Source organism: Lutjanus erythropterus, chromosome 23, assembly GCF_056507025.1.
Source record: "Lutjanus erythropterus isolate fLutEry1 chromosome 23, fLutEry1.hap2, whole genome shotgun sequence".
Lineage (NCBI taxonomy): Eukaryota > Metazoa > Chordata > Actinopteri > Lutjaniformes > Lutjanidae > Lutjanus > Lutjanus erythropterus.
This window is the reverse complement of record NC_139339.1, coordinates 4,625,907-4,643,527: the sequence shown is the minus strand read 5'-3', so window position 1 is coordinate 4,643,527 and position 17,621 is coordinate 4,625,907. Positions and strand designations below refer to the sequence as shown.

Genomic DNA, 17,621 nt, shown 5'->3' with positions numbered 1-17,621 from the left:
AAAAAAAGGAAAAAAGAAAAGAAACCTGCTACATTTTAACATATTTTACTCTTTATTATAGAAATATTATATTTGGTTACTTTTTATTAAACATAATTTGCTGTTTGCTAGATTCCACATTCATAAATGTAAGTTTACCAAAAACCAAAAAAATCTTTGTTATGAAGGAAATTGAACAATTGGGTAAATAAATAAATATAAAAAGCAGCTTTGATGTTTTGGGTAAATTTTCTGTCACTCTCGTGCTTTTAATTATTTTTTTTTAAATGTTATTTCTGCTTCTTTTTTTTAAAAAAAAATTCAACTTATGTCAGATTTGTGTTGCTTTTGTTTTTTCTGTGCTGTTCCTCTTGTATTTTCATTGCATGTTTTTTTGTGTGATGTTGATGTTGTCTTTTGATATTGTGTGTGTTTACTGTTAGAAATTTTAAAAAAAATACATTCCCCCAAAAAAGGAAAAAAACTGAATTACAGTCTGTTGAGGCACAAAAAATTAAATTAGCAATAAATAAACTCAAGCCTTTTGACAGTGATTGTAAATTTGATATTAACACACATTGAAATTCCACATTTAAAAGCTCAAACTGTAAAAATATTAAAATTGCAATTAAACATGCTTAATATTTATTAATATTTCCTTTTAAATCTATCTTTTTGTTATTATATTTGCCATTTGTCATATTCAGACATAAAGATGTGCTGGTTAAACTGTGGGATTGATCTGGACATCAAACTTACAGTATAAAATCCATAAACAAGAGCCTCAAATGTCTTTCAGAAAACATTTTATTGTTTAATTGTTGTTGGAAAAGGTAAAGAAGAACACAGGCCCTGCTCATGTCACACTAACTCCTGTCAGTAGAAATCACTGTCATCGTCACCGTAATCTATCATCGCTATTGGATCTTTTTTCTTCTCTTCCTCTTGCTCTTCTTCTTCCTTCTCCTCCTCCTCCTCCTCCTCCTCTTCTTCTTCTTCTTTTTCCCCGTCATCTGTCTCGTCTTCTTTCTTGGCCTCGCTTTTCCGGTGAAACTCCCGGTATATCCCGGTCAGAGCTTTCGCCGCTTCCACAGACACTTTCAGATTTCCAATCACCTCCTTGTCTTCACCAACGCTGAAGACTGGAGGAAACGGAGACACAGAGACAGACACACGCCTCCATCAGCCTGATTCACTTTGTGCTCTTCCTAATATGTGATGACTTACATTTATGATGTTAAATATCTGCTGGTTTAAATCACTGATTTTGGTTTAAAAAAAAAAGGGACAAAAAGCATCACACAAATGCAACACTTACTGTCAATCTGTTGTTCGATGACATCATTTCCTGTGAGGAGCAGTTCCTGCAGGTCTAGAAAAGCATGCCCGACGTCCACGCACTCCTCGTCATCGTCCATCGGCTCGCTGACTACTGTGAACTTTAACCTTTAGACACGACACACAGACGCAGACGCTGAGAGTGCAGAGACATAAACCGATGTCTTCACTCGTACTTTAACGTGTAAAATGAAACTAAAAACGCCAGTGTCATTACCTGCCCTGGTTTGGATCGCTGCCCTCCAACATGGTGTAAAGATACTGTCTGAGTGGAGCCGACTGTGAACCGTCCACGTAAATCACTGTGAGACACAAACAGATTTCAGGAATTACAGTCGGAATTAAAACTTTATAGAAACAAACGCACAAAGCCGCTCTCACCTCGTGTGAAGTTGTAGTGAATCTCCTCCCCCTTCACGGGTTTGCGGAGGGACATGGGCGTTTCCGTGGACTCCATCGGGACGCCCAGCAGCCGATATTCCACATAAACGCGCTGGACTGACTTGTCCAACGCCACGTCAGAGGACGGCTCGAACGCCAGGGACAGAATCTCGACTCTCAGCTTGTCTCCCTGAAACACAATGAAACTCTGTTCAGTTCGTAGACCTTCACTGAGACACTGACGTCTGAATGATTTCAACCACATCCACAGATCTCTCTTTCAGTCACACGTTTTCTTCATACCTTCCTCATTTTTCGTTTTGGTGGAATGATGATGATGTCGCTTTGTGAGGAGCTCGACTCTGAAGACTCTGGGGCGTCACTGTCTGCTGCAGCAGCTGTGTAGAAAAAAAAAACAACATGAGAAGAACAGGATTGATTTCATTTTAAATCCGACTGGCTGAGCTGATAATTACTGCCATGTCGGTGTGTGTTCCAGGCGTCTTGTCTGTATTTTGCAAAGATTTTAACCCAAATTGTATCATACTTGATACATGAGTTTCTGACGCCTGTGCAGCATCAATATGATCAGCACTTTCCTGAAAAACCTGCAATCTGAGACAATCTGTCCTCTGGTGGATTATCAGTGCGCTGCAGGCAGCAGGCAGCCTGCGAGTGAAAAATACCTTATTATCTGTGAATCTCTCAATCATTATTCCACTGATTTCAATCTGTAGTAGTCGACCACAGTCACAAATGCACTGTTAAATAAACTATAAGATTAAAATGTGAAATTTGTGAAAATTGAGATATTAGGTGTTTTTTTTTAATATATGCAACCTGCCGTCTTTGTTATCTCTTGCAGATGTTGCAAACAATTATTAGCATGTGAGCACTCGCTAATAATTCCTTGGCTATCATGATCTGTGTGTTATTTTGATCAGTTCAGATTATATTGACCAAGCTGTTTTTGCAAAATAAAGACGTTCCTGAGTGTAAAAAAAACAGAACCAAATCAATTTGAATTTTCAGAAATGCCTGAAGTATCAAATATGATACAGACAAAATAATAATTTGTCAAATAAACAGTTCAATCTAAAAAAAAAAAAAAGAACTGATTTGAATTTTCTGACAATTATTTGCAGTGTCAGGCAGGTGATGTTTAACCAAGGCAGAGTGAGTCTTCAGATTACTGAAAGAAATGCGTTTAAGCCCATTGTGCGCGTATGAATAGTTACCACTCTCACTCTTCTCCTCCTCCTCCTCTTCCTCCTCCTCCTCTTCATCCATTGACACCTGATCCATGGAGGGAAGGTCCTGAGAAGGAGACATGAGACATGAGCCACATTCACCAGCCAGTTCTCGAATGGTGTCTGCTAACTGTAATAACTCGTGTTTCTGAGAGCTCGTACCCGAGTCCTGGCATCGCTGGCGGAGCTTTTCCTCGACAGCGTGGCGGGTGATTGTCTGGAGGACGTTCCCCGTGAAGATCTTTAATAAGATGACATAACTGTTTCATTATATTTTAACAGAAGTGAAGGGCTGAAACTGACGATTACTTTCATTCTCGACTAAAGAATGTGAAAAATGCTCATCATAATTTTTCAGAGCGCTAACTGAGATCTTCTCATCGCTTCGTTTTATCCAACCAACAGTCAAAAATCCAAAGATTCTTACATTTATTTCATTTACTTCATGAATGACAAAGAAAATCAGCAAGTCCTCAAATTGAAGAAACTGAAAACTAGCAAATAATTCACAGTTTTTCTTGAAAATTAATGCATAATTATCATAACAGTTGGCAAACTATTCACTGCAGCTCTAAAAACTTAAAGGGAGCTTTTGAAAAGAGAAGCAAATCTGCAACTTACTTCCTTGTTGGCAGAGGAGAGGGCGTGGCCAGTCTCGGCTCAGCCGTCAGATGGGGCGTGCGCCGGAAAAGGTCAGGTGACCTCTTGGCGGATCCCTTCCTGTCTGTGGACTGGCGAGCGGCCACAGCGGCGGGCGGCGCTGGTCGTATGTTCTGTGAGCTTTTCTGTACGACGGGTGGAGGCTGAGGCTGTAAAGAGACGAATATACACTGTAAAACATCATACAGGAATTTAGTTCACTTGTTTTGTTAAAGTCAGTCAACTTAAAATATTAAAGCGGCCCAGACACTTAACTTTTTAAAGTTAAACAAATAGTTAATTTTTACAGTGTACTACTTAACAAAATTGTTATTATACTTGATTTATCAGATGTGAATTTGTTGCCAAGGTTAAGTCTCTTTCTGCAATGATTTTGTTTCTCTTGGCAAAAAAAAAAAAAACAAACTTATATTTGAACATTGATTTCTGTGGACTTCTTTACCCAAAACTCCTAATACATGATATCAAGAATTTTTGTGTTGTGAAAGTGGTGTTTTATCAGGTCATATACTCTTCATTTGCAAATATACATAAAATACTGCTAATACTGTCACCTTCACTCTGGGTTTGGCTACGGGCCTCTGTGGCGCTTCAGCCTCCTCTCTCCTCCTCTCCTCCCTCTCAGTGCTTTCCATCACTCTGTCCTGTCGTCCCTGTCTGCCCGGCACAGTGTCCGCCGCTGGTTGGAAGGGGTACTTCCATTTCATCATGACTCTGACCATGCCCCGAGGGCCACCTGCTGGATCCCTCAGAACATAGTCACCTGGCGGGACAGAGACAAGTGCTGAATTGGTAGTTTGGGTCCAGTGTTCTGGTTCTTGAACCAGATTCTAGTTTGTCCTTGAGCCTAAAAGTATCACTAATTCTGTAAAACTTTTGACATAAGATGTAACCATGTGAAAATAAGGAGAACAAGAATGTAACTGACTCTTGGCTAAGCACTGCCCTCCTTAGTTACTGTTGCCCTTGGTTACTGTTGCTAAGTCTGCCAAGCTTTCCATTCTTGCACTGCATTTATACAGTTTACGGTGATAACGGTGGTAGATTTAACATCGAAATTGGAAGTCATTGTTGAAACACAATGTCTTTAGAGAAAAAAACAATAAGAGCTAAGCTAACTCTGCTTAGACCTGAGGCAGCGAGCCAGAGTGAGATGCATCGTCGTTGACCCACTTTGATTCTGCATCGGCCCACATCCTCCTCTGCAGCTAGTAAGCTAGTGTTAGTTAGCCAGACATGCTAACATTCGCAGCTTGTGTTATAGCGGATGAAGACAGAGTTTAATCCATTCATCACACGTGTGCTCTTGTGTTTCATGTTTTCTGAGAGACAACAAAAAAGATGCCATCATCCAGACTCATGAAACTGCATATCACTCTGCTCACAGCCTCCTGCACACCTTCAACATGGACAGAAATGGAAAGTTTGACAGCAGTAGTTGCTAACCTGTGATTGGACAGTTGCTGTTTGGGGCGGGGTTTAGCAAAGGGTCAATTGTCTTACTTTTCTCAATTCAATTGACTTCACTGGCATGACTGCATATAAGAAGAAGATAAACAATAAACAATAAACAAGTTCTCTCTCCCTCACCTCTGATCTCCCTGCCTGTAGCCAGGCCTCGCAGTGGGATGGGGGTCTTGGCCAGATAGGGTGGTGGTACCTGGTCATCGCTGTCATCAAACACATACACCCACAAACTGCTGGACCTGGGCAAAGAATGAGACGAATGTTGTCAATATTTTACAAAGATACCGCCTGTCTAAAGTACTAACTTCAGGAGAACAGAAGATAAGAGTGAGGAGAGTGAATCCTTTTTAATATACAATGAATTTCATACCTCAGGTAGTGCAGCACGTCACTTGTTACTGCCAGTGGGTAGCTGGTGGTGTCACTGAACACTGGGTTAGCGCTGCACTGGACTGTTTGAGAGACGTGAGGCGGCAGGTCGTAGAACCTGTACGTCAGGTATGCGTCGGGAAGAAGTCCAGGCCAGCGAGCACTGAGACCCACACAACGCTCCAACATGACCACCAACTCGTTGGGAATCCCGCCACCATAGTCGTGCAACTCCTGTGAGAAAACATATGCATGAATATATTTTAACATTCAGTTATGGTTGTTTCCATTTCTTCAACCTTTACTTCTGGTAAATGTCTCTTTTCTAGCATTTTTTTGTCTAAACAACCCAACAGAGTAAACTTATACACACATAACATAAGCGGTTGAAGATGGATAAATGGACGGATGGACTTTACAGATCAGAAATAGGAAATGTAAACATCCAGCCCCCTGACACTTTACTTTCTTCAATTCTTGCCCTTCTAAAAATGTACCCTGGCATAAACTGACAGACTGGGTCACGATGGTTTACACTGTGGATAAACTATTTCAAAATCTGATCAGTAAATCACTCTCTTTTACCTCATGACCAACATCTTGCCAGCCTAGAGAGACCTGCACAGGACTCCTCTGCGTGGCTGTCCTCCTGCCGGCTCCTCTCTCTACCACAGTGTCCACGGGCTCCGCAGGATGAAACAAGCGCACCCAGAAATCCACAACACCAACAATTTCACCTGCGGAGCCTTGGAGAGACACAGACAAACATTTTTAGACATGGGTTTATACAAAATTATCAAAAGATGAACTAGTACACAGACACACAAAAAAAATCATACATTACTCACCTGTGATATTGACATGTCCACCGACACGCTCCCCTCTCCTCTCCATGGCACCCATGAGGGACATCTGCCCACTTCCGTGTGACATAAACCGGACCCCTCCTAACGCCTGGTGCAGCTCCACTCTGACCCTTGACCCCTGACCTCCCAGCCTGCCCAGATCTCTGGCTGTCAGAGCGTAGCGGGACGTGAAGCTGTAGTTGGGTTGGCCGCCGGACACCAGAGGAGTGGAATGCACCTCGAAGTCTAAGAGGCTGTAGGTGCAGAAGGTCACAATGTCTTCACCTCTGCCCGCTCCTGGACGGAGGCTGCCCAGAGTACGCAGACCTGCTGGGGTGAAGGTGGCAGACTGGTGGTGCAAAAAAACAAAAAAACAAAAAAGATTTCAGTTTCATGTGAAACATCAAATGATTTTGAATGAATAAACAAAATTCTGGAGCGTTTTTTGGACCTTGAGGTGGATCTCCAACAGCGACTCTCCAGCCCTCAGCTGAGAAAAAGACATGTCATCTTCAATGGGCTGTACCACCTCCTGGTCTCCAGCTGGCCACGTGTACTGTATTGGTATGGTCCGTTTGTAGTTCCTGGGGCTGTATGCTAACTCTTTCAACTGAGCTTTGGAGTACGAACACAAGAATGAAGACTTTTGAGATTCTGACTGTTTCACTTTTTTGCTGCTCACGCTAAGAACCCAGCTGAACAAACTGCAAATGTTAAAACAATCGATCAGCGGTACACTCTTAGAAATAAAGGTACTAAAAAGGGTTCTTCCTAAGGGGCTGAGGTTCTATCCAGGAACATCTGCTTCCTACAAACTCTGTCTTAAGGGAAGGGTTTGCAAGCGTTCTTTGTAAGACTGAAGGTTGCATCAAGGACCCTTTTCATCCAAAAACCCTTTTTGGAAGAAGTACTTCTTCAGTGATTGTTGAAACCCTTGAAGAACTGTTTCATCAAGTCTTCTTTGTACCATAATATATAAAGTTTCTCCGTAGAACTTCTTCTATGGAAACAAGCTGAAGAACCTGTCACGGTTTTGGTTAGCATGTTTATTTCTAAGAGTGTAAACAGCAAAGAAGTAACTGATTTGGAATTCTGTTGGGTTCTCTGTTCTCTGCTGTTCCTGCAGCGTTGTAGTTACCTTGTAAAGTGTTGATCTGAAGAGCTCTTTTTGATAAAAGTTTGTCTTTCTCTGCCGTCCTGCTCCTGCTCTCCTCCCTCTCTCTCGCCATCTTCTGGTTGACTGTGTTCAACTCTTCCTTGGGAAGGAAAGTTTGATTGAAGATTGAAGAGTCCAGATTAAAAAAAAGGGGAAGAAAAACATTTAAAGAAAGTTAAAAATCATGAGTATCAGTGCTGGGCCAAAACAAACAATTAAAATTATTTAAAGTCCATGGAAATAATGAATTTAACTTAAAGGTTAATGATGATTTTATTTTACTGTTTTTCCCCCCCTAATTTGTTAATGCAAAGTACAGGGACACTGGAGGTTAGTCTATATAATGAGGTCAAACTAAATAGTGTGCGATATAGAAGGAGTTAGTGTCTCAAAATAATGACTTAGCATCTCAAAACAATAACATAACATATTAATGAAAAACTTTCTTAAAATAGTCATTTTTTTGGGCTTCCATAGACAGGGACAGTGCATGGACAGCAGTGCAAACAAAAAAGCATATGTGATGCACATCTAGTTGTTCGTCGCTGTTAACAGACTCCGCTTTAGCGTGGATATGTGTGCACCTGCAGGTCTTTACTGATACGGTGCTCCAGCAGGAGGAGGTTTCTGGTTTTCTGTAATTCCAGCACGGTCTCAGCATGCGACGCTTGCATGTTCACCAGGTCACGGGGTGAATCCTCCACCTTCCCATCAGCCCAGAGGAAAGGCAGCACCGCCCTGCTCTCCTGCTGCATCCTAAACGCCTGCAGTCGGAGGCAAAGCACGCCACAAGCTTAAAAATCAATTAATTCTGTCTTTAAGAAGCAAACCAAACAAATGTGAAAATGTGAGCGAACCTTGATCTGCACAAGAGTTTCGCTGAGGTCCTCGACACTCATGTCAAACTCCTAGAAGAGAAAGGATGATGAAAACTGTCAGGATGCACACAGAAAACAAATACTGGTCAGAAGTATATGAGTCAGTTCTTCATCTCTGACCTTGGTGACAGAGTCCAGTCGTTCTTGCAGAGCAGAAACCTGCTCTCTGTAATGAAGAACCTCATGTTCCAGCTGCTCTCGTTTGTCCCTCGTCATCACAGAAAACTCTGAATGAAACGATACAGGACACATTTGGGATTGTGCATTGATGTACTGTTGAGACTCTCTATGCCGGATGAGTTGAGTTTAGTGGAACCCTTTACCTCTGTCTCGCTCCCTCTGCTCCTCTAACATCTCCTTCTCTCGTCTCAGTTTCTCCCTCTCCAGCTCCAGCCTGCCTCTCTCCTCCCTCTCTGTGTGCAGCCTGTCCTCCAGTCTCTGGATGTCCGTCCGGCTGATGCTTTCCCCCGACGTCTCCCTCTTCTGGTCCACTTTTGCACGTTCTTCCACCCGGTCATCAGGGTTACTTTGCGCAGACAAAGTACTAGGAAAGAAAAAAAGGCAAACGTAAAAGCCTGCAAGGAGAAACACTACATGACTTTCAGACAGGGTTTTATAGGACTTTAACTCTTACCGCTCCAGCAGAGTGTCATAGTTTTCTTTTATCAGATCTCTCTCTCCCTCCAGGTCTGATATCCTCTCCTGTAGCTGAAGGAGAAAGGATTAAATTAAAGGATCTGTTTTCAGTCTGGACTCTTACATGCAGATGCAGACGTGGTACCTTGTCTAGAGTCTGTAGCGACAGGGTGGAGGTGTTAAGCTGTCCCTCCAGCTCCAGAGCTCTCTGTCTCTCCTGCTTCAGCTGCTCGGTCAGCTCCTCCACCTTCTCCAGCAGAGCGCCCTGGCTTTCCTTCAGCGATCGCTGACTCTGGGGTGAACACACGACACGCTCAAAGTTAATATGAGCACTTTCTGATTAAGTTATCAGACTGTTAAAGTATTCGTTAAGCTTTTCGGGTAACATTTACCTCCTCCAGCTGACTCTCATATGCCTGGAAAGACAAAAAAAGCAACCAGTTAACAGCTGTGAATAAATGATAAGTGATAAAATGATTATTAATTAACAAAGGGAGAAATTTTACGGTCATGTAACCTCTTGCAGGCTGTTTAACTTCTCCTGGGTGACTCTGAGGGCGGTGCTCCTGTCTGAAAGCTGCTTTTGTAGACGGATCAGATCCACGTTCTCTCTAATAGTTATTCTGACAGAGAGATAAGATGCTTCAATACGATTTACTCTATTTTTTTTAGATAAAATGTTGGTTGTACAAGCTGAGTGGTTGGTGGTAGATATTTCACTTCAAATGAAAACTGATTTACTTAAAAATATACACAAAAAGTGGGAGAACACACAAATAATGTAGTAGTAGCCCTTATATTAGTATTTCTAGCCACCTGTGTCTGTCGGCTTGTTGCTTCCTCATCTCTCTCATGGTCCCTTCGATCTCTTTCTCTTTGTCCCTCAGCGTGTCTCTGAGCGCCTGGGCGGTCAGCTCCAGCTCTGCAACCCTCACCTGCTCGGTCACACTGGACCTCCTGGGAGGGAGAGACAGAGGGGGGAGTCATCGGAGGGGTTTGGGGGTCAGAGACGGGATGGAGGAAGAAGAAAGAGTCGGATAGTAGAACGAAGAGGGAACGATGACATGATTAGCAACTAAAGCAACAAGCCTCTTCTAAAAATGTAAGACGTAGAAAGTACAGATATTTGTGTTAAAACGTAGGGAGTAAAAGTAAAAAGTTGTCAGAAAAATAAATACTCGAATAAAGTACAGAAAACCTGATCAGGAAAGATTGTTTGCATAATTCTTAACTGCTCAAACAACCTCTACAGCATAAATAAGTATTACCATAATTTGTAGAATGTAATAGACCAAGTGAAAAACAGTCTTAAGTTTTGGCAGGAAACTGTTTATATTTACTCTAAACTGCACTTTGACTGGAGATATTCTATTTTTTTGTAGCAGACGGTGACTGCTGAGGAAAAAGGACGTGTCTTGTTGATGAAGATCAATTAAATATTTCCAAAATAATCCTTAGTTCTCGTCTGTTCTACTCCATGTTACATCATACACTTACAGTCTCTCCATCTCTGCCCTGGTGTCGTCCAACATGGGGCCGTAGCGAGGCGGGGCAGTCTGAGCTGCCCTCCTGACTCCACCCTCCACCTCCATACTTCTTCCTGACAGGAAGGAGGAGTGTGTCAGGTTCGATCAATAAAACACACACGCACACACACACCAAACAAACAATACACACACCTTTGCTGAACTTGTATGGCGTTCGACCCCCGAGGTCCATGATGTGCTGCTTGGCCAGGCTGAGTTTGTTCTGTAGCGCTCCTTTCTGGCTCTCCAGCATCGCCACACGGGCCTCCAGCTCCTGAATGGTGTCCTCCATGTCCCTCTCCTTCACGCCGCTGGACCCAGGACGGGCATGACGAAGACGCACGAGTCTGGTGGACATCCTGAGACATGGAGGAAGGGTCGAATCCGCCATGTGAGGGGACATTTACGGTTTTGAAATACATCCTTGTGCTGCAACAGAGATGACTCAAAACAAGAATGTTTCTGGAGCCTTTCTATGATGCTTTTGGTCTTTTTTGCTAATTATTTATCTCAGTTCAAAGGTGTGTTACCTGCGTAGCCTCTGCTCCTGTGTACGCGTGTGTTGTCTCAGCACGCTGTTTTCCTCTTGCAGTCTGAGACACAGGTCCTCCAGGTTCTCTCTGGGGAACCGAAACAGGCGCTGAGGATCCGCTGAAGAGAGACAGACAGAGTGGAGATAATTATTTATGTATTAGCAAGATGAGATATGAAAATATGAGTTGTGTGAAGTGGTTTTACATTTTGTCTTTGTGGCATGATGCTTCTTCCACGGCTTCGCATCACGTAGAGAATCTGAAGGGAAACATACAGACAAATTCAGTCAAGACATACTGGCAATGCAGAACATCTATTTTGTCATAACTTATATTGAAAATTAAGTGAAGAGACTGTGCATGCATACCTGGGACAGTTGGCATCAGTCCCCCCCTCATCAGTCCCACGTCTCTGACTGGGAGGTCCCCGGCTGTCTCGTCCACCACGGGCGACATCACACGTCTCCGCTCAGACTCAGCCGATGAATGATGTCAATACTCTGTACCAGAGGTGCACAGAGGTTTTTCATTATCTGTATCTGTTCAACCAACAAAATTATCTGTATCTGTATTCTGATAGGAGACTGGAAGTGGGCGTGGTTAAAAACCTTTTTATTTTCAAACTGTTGCGCCTACAGTGATTTTAATATTGGCATATAATTAACAATGAAATATATATATTTACACATCCATTCTGTGCTTTTAATCTATTATCTTTTTAAATTTTCAAACTAAGTTTAAGTTTATGAACTGATTACCTCCACTCCACATTAAACAGAAAAAAAAGAGTCTTGTGAACATCTTAAATAGACAACAAGGTCTGTGGATTATTCTGAGCAGTTGGGTCATGATTTTTGGAAAGAGACACTGGTTTCGAATTTTTCAAATGTACTTTTTTGGTGCTCTGAGCAACACAGGATTTGTGTCATTTAGTCTCATGATATTTGAGAGAAGGCAGAAATCTCCACGGCCAATATCTCAGAAACCAGGCAACTCACACCAAAACAGCACAGATAGATAAAAAGCACTTTTGTATTTTTGATTTTGGTGTATAATATAAAAATATCATTAAAATTAAGCGCTTGTGTAAAAGTGTACTTACATAAGAGTAAAAAGTAGGACTCTTCCTGAATAAAAACTGCTCTGTACACACTGCATATAATCTGCAGGTGCTGTCATCCTCAACAGATTTAGGTTCACTGTACATTTTTAAGGAAGAAGGCAAAAACGTGACAATTAAGGAAGATTCATAAATAAAATGTTTGCTGTTTTAAAGTCGCACAACACCAGTAACCACACCGGTGTGGCATAAGTTTGCATTCTGATTTTTCCTCCTACAATGACAGACATAAACATTTAAAAACCATTAAGAAATAAATGTTCCTTACCTTTGTCTGTTGGCCATTCAAAGATGTTTTACCTCCAGTACAGATATATATGTAGTGTTCTGGCTTTGGTCTGGTGCCCAGTGTAACCTGCTGGCTCTCTACATGTGTGAGTCTCCACCCTGCGCTGGGATGATATCAGTTTTAATCCCTCTTCATCCCTTCCTCCTTCCTTCCCACCCAACCATGTTTGGTTCTCTCTTTACAGAAATGTTTCCTGATTAAATTTCTTTCAGGACTCCACACAGCAGTGTTAAATCATTACTTACAGTGACAGTGTGTTTTTGTACGCATGCGTTTAGTTAAGTGACATAGATGTCAGTGTCCAGTATCTGTATAAAGCCTCCTCCAAGACTCAGTCCTGAAGTCTGTCTCAGTGCTCCATCTGCCTTGAGGCTAATCCGATCTCCGAGCTAATCTGATTAGCAGCCTCCCGGGTTTTACGATCTAAGATGTGGCCTGAAGTCAGTTTTGTGTTTAGCCTCTAATGGCTGAGGACGGCTATTATTGGAGTGAGGCAGGTCTAAGATCTGTGCTCAAGGTGTTACTTTTTAAGAATGCATGAGCAAAGTGAAGAAGAAAAAGGAGGAGGAGGAAGAGGAGGGGTGATCATATACAACAGATGCAACGGTTTAAAGTACTGAGGGAGGAATAATAAACAGAATACATGATGCACGTGTGAATAAAGTTATTGTTGTGAATGAACCATCAAACAATTCATCCTTTAACAGAAAAGATTTCAGAAGACAGTGTTTGCAATGATTAGTGAAGTATTTTATTGCACATGCACAGTTTCACTCTTTGTTATTTGAATTTATAATTTAATTACCAGCAGAATAAACCACATCATTGCTTGCTAATATTGTTCCAATAACACTGAATAATAATCATTGATAAATGGTAAATTGATACTAAACCTCAGTTAGTAGTTATTTTACTGTAAACAAACACTGAAGTGAATTTTATGTCATTTTATCATCAACCTGATTGAAATGAAGAAATCATTACATGGCGAGATGGACCAGATACTTTGAACACTGTTAACCATTAATGAGCATTATTTAAAGCTGCAACCGACCACCTTCTGCACTCACTCACTTCATGTTATATAGATGAACTTACATAACTAACTTAATTATTTTAAACCAAAACAGAATCTTTTCCTGAACATAACCAAGTAGTTTTTGTGCCTTTATTTTTGAAAGTCTACCTGGACGTTGCATCTTTATTATTATTACAATAATAATGTAAACATGAAAAGATGATGTCTTTGAACGTTCTCTGGATCGCCACAATAAAGCTGCAACTAATGGCTGTAAAACTTTATAACTGCTTCATAACCCCTCGACTTTGGAACGACCTGCCTGAGGAGATAAGGCTGCAGAATCAGTGACATCTTCAAACGCATTTTTATAGACTTGCTTTTATGTGATTCTGCGTTTGTGTTCTCCTCCCTGTTTTCATTTATTCTTACTGTCATGTCTTTCTTGTTTTACTGTCCTGATCTCTTTTACTGTTTCAGTGTCTTTTGCTTTTGTTTTAGTTTTACTTCAATTTAATTTTTTCCTGCCCTTTTGCTTTATCTGTCACTTTGTAAACTCAGTTTTTAAAGGTGCTATATAAATAAAGTTATTGTTATTATAATAAAGCATAGCATATTTGAACATTATTTAAATTGACAGTAAAATAACTATTAGCCAAAGCTTAATTAACTATCAATTTTCCATTTATTAATATTGGATATAATAAAGTGTTACCAACATAATGACATATAAAACAGACACTGTATAAACGTTTCCCATCATATTGTTATGTGGTCTAAATCCTCGCCTCCACTGACTCCAGTGACGGGGCGGATGATAAGCGGTGATTTGTTGTTGTCGCTGTCACTCATATCAGGGTTAAAAAAGGGAAACATGGCCTCAGTGAATTGGAAGCGTGAAAAGGAGTAGATGTGTGACTTGGCCTCTGCATCGTAGAAGGACACTGTCCCGTCCTCGTAGTCCAAAAACATCCCAACCACCCGCGGCCTCTGAGAGAGACACAGCAGCTCTGCATGTCCCGCACACGCCCGGTACTCACTGCCACTCCTCAGACAAACGGTCCAATAACCGTCCTCTGGACACAGCGTGACCACGCCTTTCCTGTTGACTGACTCTCGAGCCACACCCAGGTCCCACGCTGTTTTGTCTCCGACGTCTACCTCCCAGTAGTGCCGCCCGGCGGTGAAACCCTGTGTGACACGACAAGACAGGCTCAGGTGCTGGAGTGCTGCAGAAATCTATGATATCTTTACAGAGAGTAACCACATCTGTATTTACCTTGGTTGCGAGGACACATGGTGCCGTGTCAAACCTCTCTGGTGTGTCCACCAGGTTCTGTTCGACGTCTCCATCCCAGACCTGTCTCCCATCCTTAGACAGAACCAGCCAAGAGTTGGCTGTCCCGGGGTCCAGATGAACATCATCTGGAAGTAATGCAAGTGCAGTTTCATGCAGTTTAAAACTCTTTATGCACCTCGAAAACACCACAGTGAAATTCAAGTGTTTTCAAGGACTTCCAGCATCTGGAAAACCTGGAAAATCATTGTTAGTTCAGATGCAATTTGATGTAATGCATCAGATTTCCAAACTGTTTCTGTGGGATTTTTTCATTTTGTCCACCTAATGATGCAGTATGTTGTCCTTAAAGGTACATTATGTTTTGATTTTGCTGAGAAAAAGGACAAAGGATATGACAGATGGAGACAGTTACCTGCATACTGCTGCATCCTATCGTGCTCTGTAAGAACATAAGATTGCAAATGTATTCAACATGTGATCATAATAGCAAACGTTGTGTCACAGAATGCAGTGATGTTGATTAAAAATCTTTCTTTTAGAGGTGGACCTTGAGTGGAAAGCCTCGTCAAAGCTGACTGAAGCTGCTGTTCAATGTTGGCCACCGCTCTCCTTACAGTCCCCAAACATGTGTCTGAATGGACGATGATGTCAGAGCAGGCTTTGGCCGACGGAGGAGAACTCAGAGCCGGAAACCTCTGAGAAAAAAGAAGGCGAGCAGTAAGCTTTCTGGCATCTCAGTTTCTACTTTCTCCCTGCATGACTGTCAAATATCAGTTCTCTGCTGTGAGACGACCGCTGACCTGCAGAAGATGGAGGTGGTCCTCAGTGTGACACAGCTGCTCCATCTCACTTCTCCTCCTCTCCAGCTCAGTGATGTCCAGCTCCAGCTCTGCGATGAGCTTCTCCGCCCTCCGCTCTGCTGCCGCCTGCTTCCTCTGGATCGTCTCCACCAGCTCGGCGCGACTTCTCTCCATGGAACGAAACAGAGCGGCGAAGACCTCCAAGCTCTCCGCTATGTCCTTCTTAGAGTTCTCCTGAACACATCAGATAAGGGGGAAAAATGTATTGCTTAAAGTCTCACTGCACTGAAAAACTTGTTTTGACCTGGATGTATGCGCACAGTTTACTATTAGAGAACTGTTTTCATCTCAACTCAAATTTTGAGGCAACTTACTGTAATCAATTTTTGAGTTTTAAATAAAACGGTGGCTCTTTTCTTACGTTCTTATACCGAGGCTGTTTGTCGACTCACTTTGCTGAGCGCCACAGAGTGTTTGATCTCCTCCACTTTCTGCAGTCTGTCATGGATCATCTGCTGAACATCAGCCTCGACCCTTTTCATCTGAGCCTGCATATCAGAACAGGAATCAAAACCAAAACTGGAAAACTGGAAGTGATGGAACGATGGCACAACGACGACGATGAGGAGTTAGGGACCTCACCTTCTTTTCCCGACTCTCGCGCTCTACCGGGACGGTGTTGTGATTGCGGTGGTCGGTCTCGGTGCACAGCACACACACGCACCTCTGGTCGCTCCTGCAGAACAGCTCGAGGAGCCTCTGGTGCCTTTTGCAAATCCGGCTCTCCAGCATCGCCACGGGTTCAATCAGCTTGTGAATTTTCAAGGTGGCGACTCTCAGGTGTGGCTCCAGGTGGCCCTCACAATAAGAGGTCAGACATACAAGGCAGGACTTCAGGGCCTTTGTTTGCTTCCCCACACACACATCACAACGTATGAATCTTCCTGCCGCAGACATCACGCCGTTCTGCCGTCTCGCTCGGATCTGCTCCGACATTTCCTTGGCGAAGGAGTTTTCGCAAAGCTCTGGGCGGCCCTCGAAGACGGTCTGACATTTGGGGCAGCCGATGGCGGGGCCGTCGTCCCAGTGCGACGTGATGCAGGTGAAGCAGAAGCTGTGGCCGCAGGGGATGGAGACGGGCTCAGAGAAAACATCCTGACAGATGCAACACTGAAACTGCACCTCAGACAGGAGGATGCTGGGGGAAGCCATGACCTCAGAAATAAAGAAAGTTAAGCGTTAACCAATTATGGATGAGAAATTAATCATTTACATTCTGAGTTACAGAAAATGGGTTTGGTAACATTCACTTCTAAACTAAATAAAAACATTTACAAAGCATACAGTAAAGGCAACCGAATAAATCAAAGCTTTTATGTTACTGTCATTAATGTTGTCACTTTTAGTGCTTTTATTGCAGCCAGAAACATCTGAACTTCCTTATCCTCAGCTTAAAACAACTCAAATCTGCCTGCTGGCCAAAGTCCAGCTGCACGCACACATGACTCAGCCTTTCATTCTGCAAGATTAGCTTGAAACAGATTGAATACACACATTAAAATCCAAACAGTAACATGCACACTCCTTAATCCTGCAGCTGTTTTAAAGTCTCACAACCCTGTAACTCCCTGCACATTCACCCAGGAGATGAAGACTAATGTCTTCAAATATTAGACCCTCTTATATTCAGTTTAACCTGTCTGGCACAAGACAAAGCAGAAACACAACTGAAATCTTTGCATCCACTTGATCCAAACTACTTTTTGTCCAGGTCTTACCTTGTTGCTGAATATGAAACGTGACCTCTGGGGTAGCAAAGACAAACTCTGGCACTGCGATTGTGAAGACAAAGTCCTCCCCGTTTCCCTGTTACCACTCCCTCTGGGAGTTTTTTTTTCTTTTTTTTCCTCTTGAGCTTTTCAACCACTGTGTTGTTCCAGGGTGGGAGGAGGGTTTGTATTGTGTGGTATAATAGTATTGTATTTGCATTGTTTTGTGTTGCGCTGAGCAAAAACAAGAGAGTATTTGAATAAAGCTGAGTCACATTCATCACTGTACCATTCCACGGCTCTTTAA

The 17,621-nt window shown here is 42.5% G+C and overlaps 2 protein-coding genes across 3 annotated transcripts; both read right to left on the bottom strand.

The window, feature by feature from the left end:
• Positions 1-513: 513 nt before the first annotated feature.
• rpgrip1 (RPGR interacting protein 1) lies at positions 514-12,941 on the bottom strand. The gene is made up of 30 exons (XM_084712488.1): positions 12,407-12,941; positions 11,387-11,518; positions 11,224-11,277; positions 11,016-11,136; positions 10,639-10,844; positions 10,457-10,559; positions 9,776-9,916; positions 9,477-9,582; positions 9,352-9,375; positions 9,105-9,251; positions 8,958-9,031; positions 8,647-8,867; positions 8,444-8,550; positions 8,303-8,353; positions 8,030-8,209; positions 7,428-7,545; positions 6,741-6,904; positions 6,293-6,638; positions 6,030-6,190; positions 5,446-5,678; positions 5,199-5,314; positions 4,163-4,371; positions 3,570-3,757; positions 3,111-3,189; positions 2,937-3,015; positions 2,002-2,096; positions 1,699-1,888; positions 1,535-1,619; positions 1,298-1,425; positions 514-1,121 (listed from the first exon to the last, which is right to left on the bottom strand). The coding sequence occupies exons 2-30, from the start codon at positions 11,472-11,474 to the stop codon at positions 856-858; spliced, it is 4,080 nt and encodes a 1,359-aa protein (XP_084568614.1). The 5' UTR covers positions 11,475-11,518; positions 12,407-12,941; the 3' UTR covers positions 514-855.
• Positions 12,942-14,136: 1,195 nt separating this feature from the next.
• LOC146305464 (E3 ubiquitin-protein ligase TRIM39-like) lies at positions 14,137-17,451 on the bottom strand. Of its 2 annotated transcripts, XM_084712321.1 has the most exons (8): positions 17,324-17,451; positions 16,188-16,760; positions 15,998-16,093; positions 15,546-15,779; positions 15,293-15,440; positions 15,158-15,184; positions 14,725-14,870; positions 14,137-14,636 (listed from the first exon to the last, which is right to left on the bottom strand). In XM_084712321.1, the coding sequence occupies exons 2-8, from the start codon at positions 16,755-16,757 to the stop codon at positions 14,205-14,207; spliced, it is 1,653 nt and encodes a 550-aa protein (XP_084568447.1). In that variant the 5' UTR covers positions 16,758-16,760; positions 17,324-17,451; the 3' UTR covers positions 14,137-14,204. The 2 variants fall into 2 exon arrangements, with proteins under 2 accessions (XP_084568447.1, XP_084568446.1); XM_084712320.1 differs by lacking the exon at positions 17,324-17,451.
• Between the last annotated feature and the right edge of the window lie 170 nt (positions 17,452-17,621).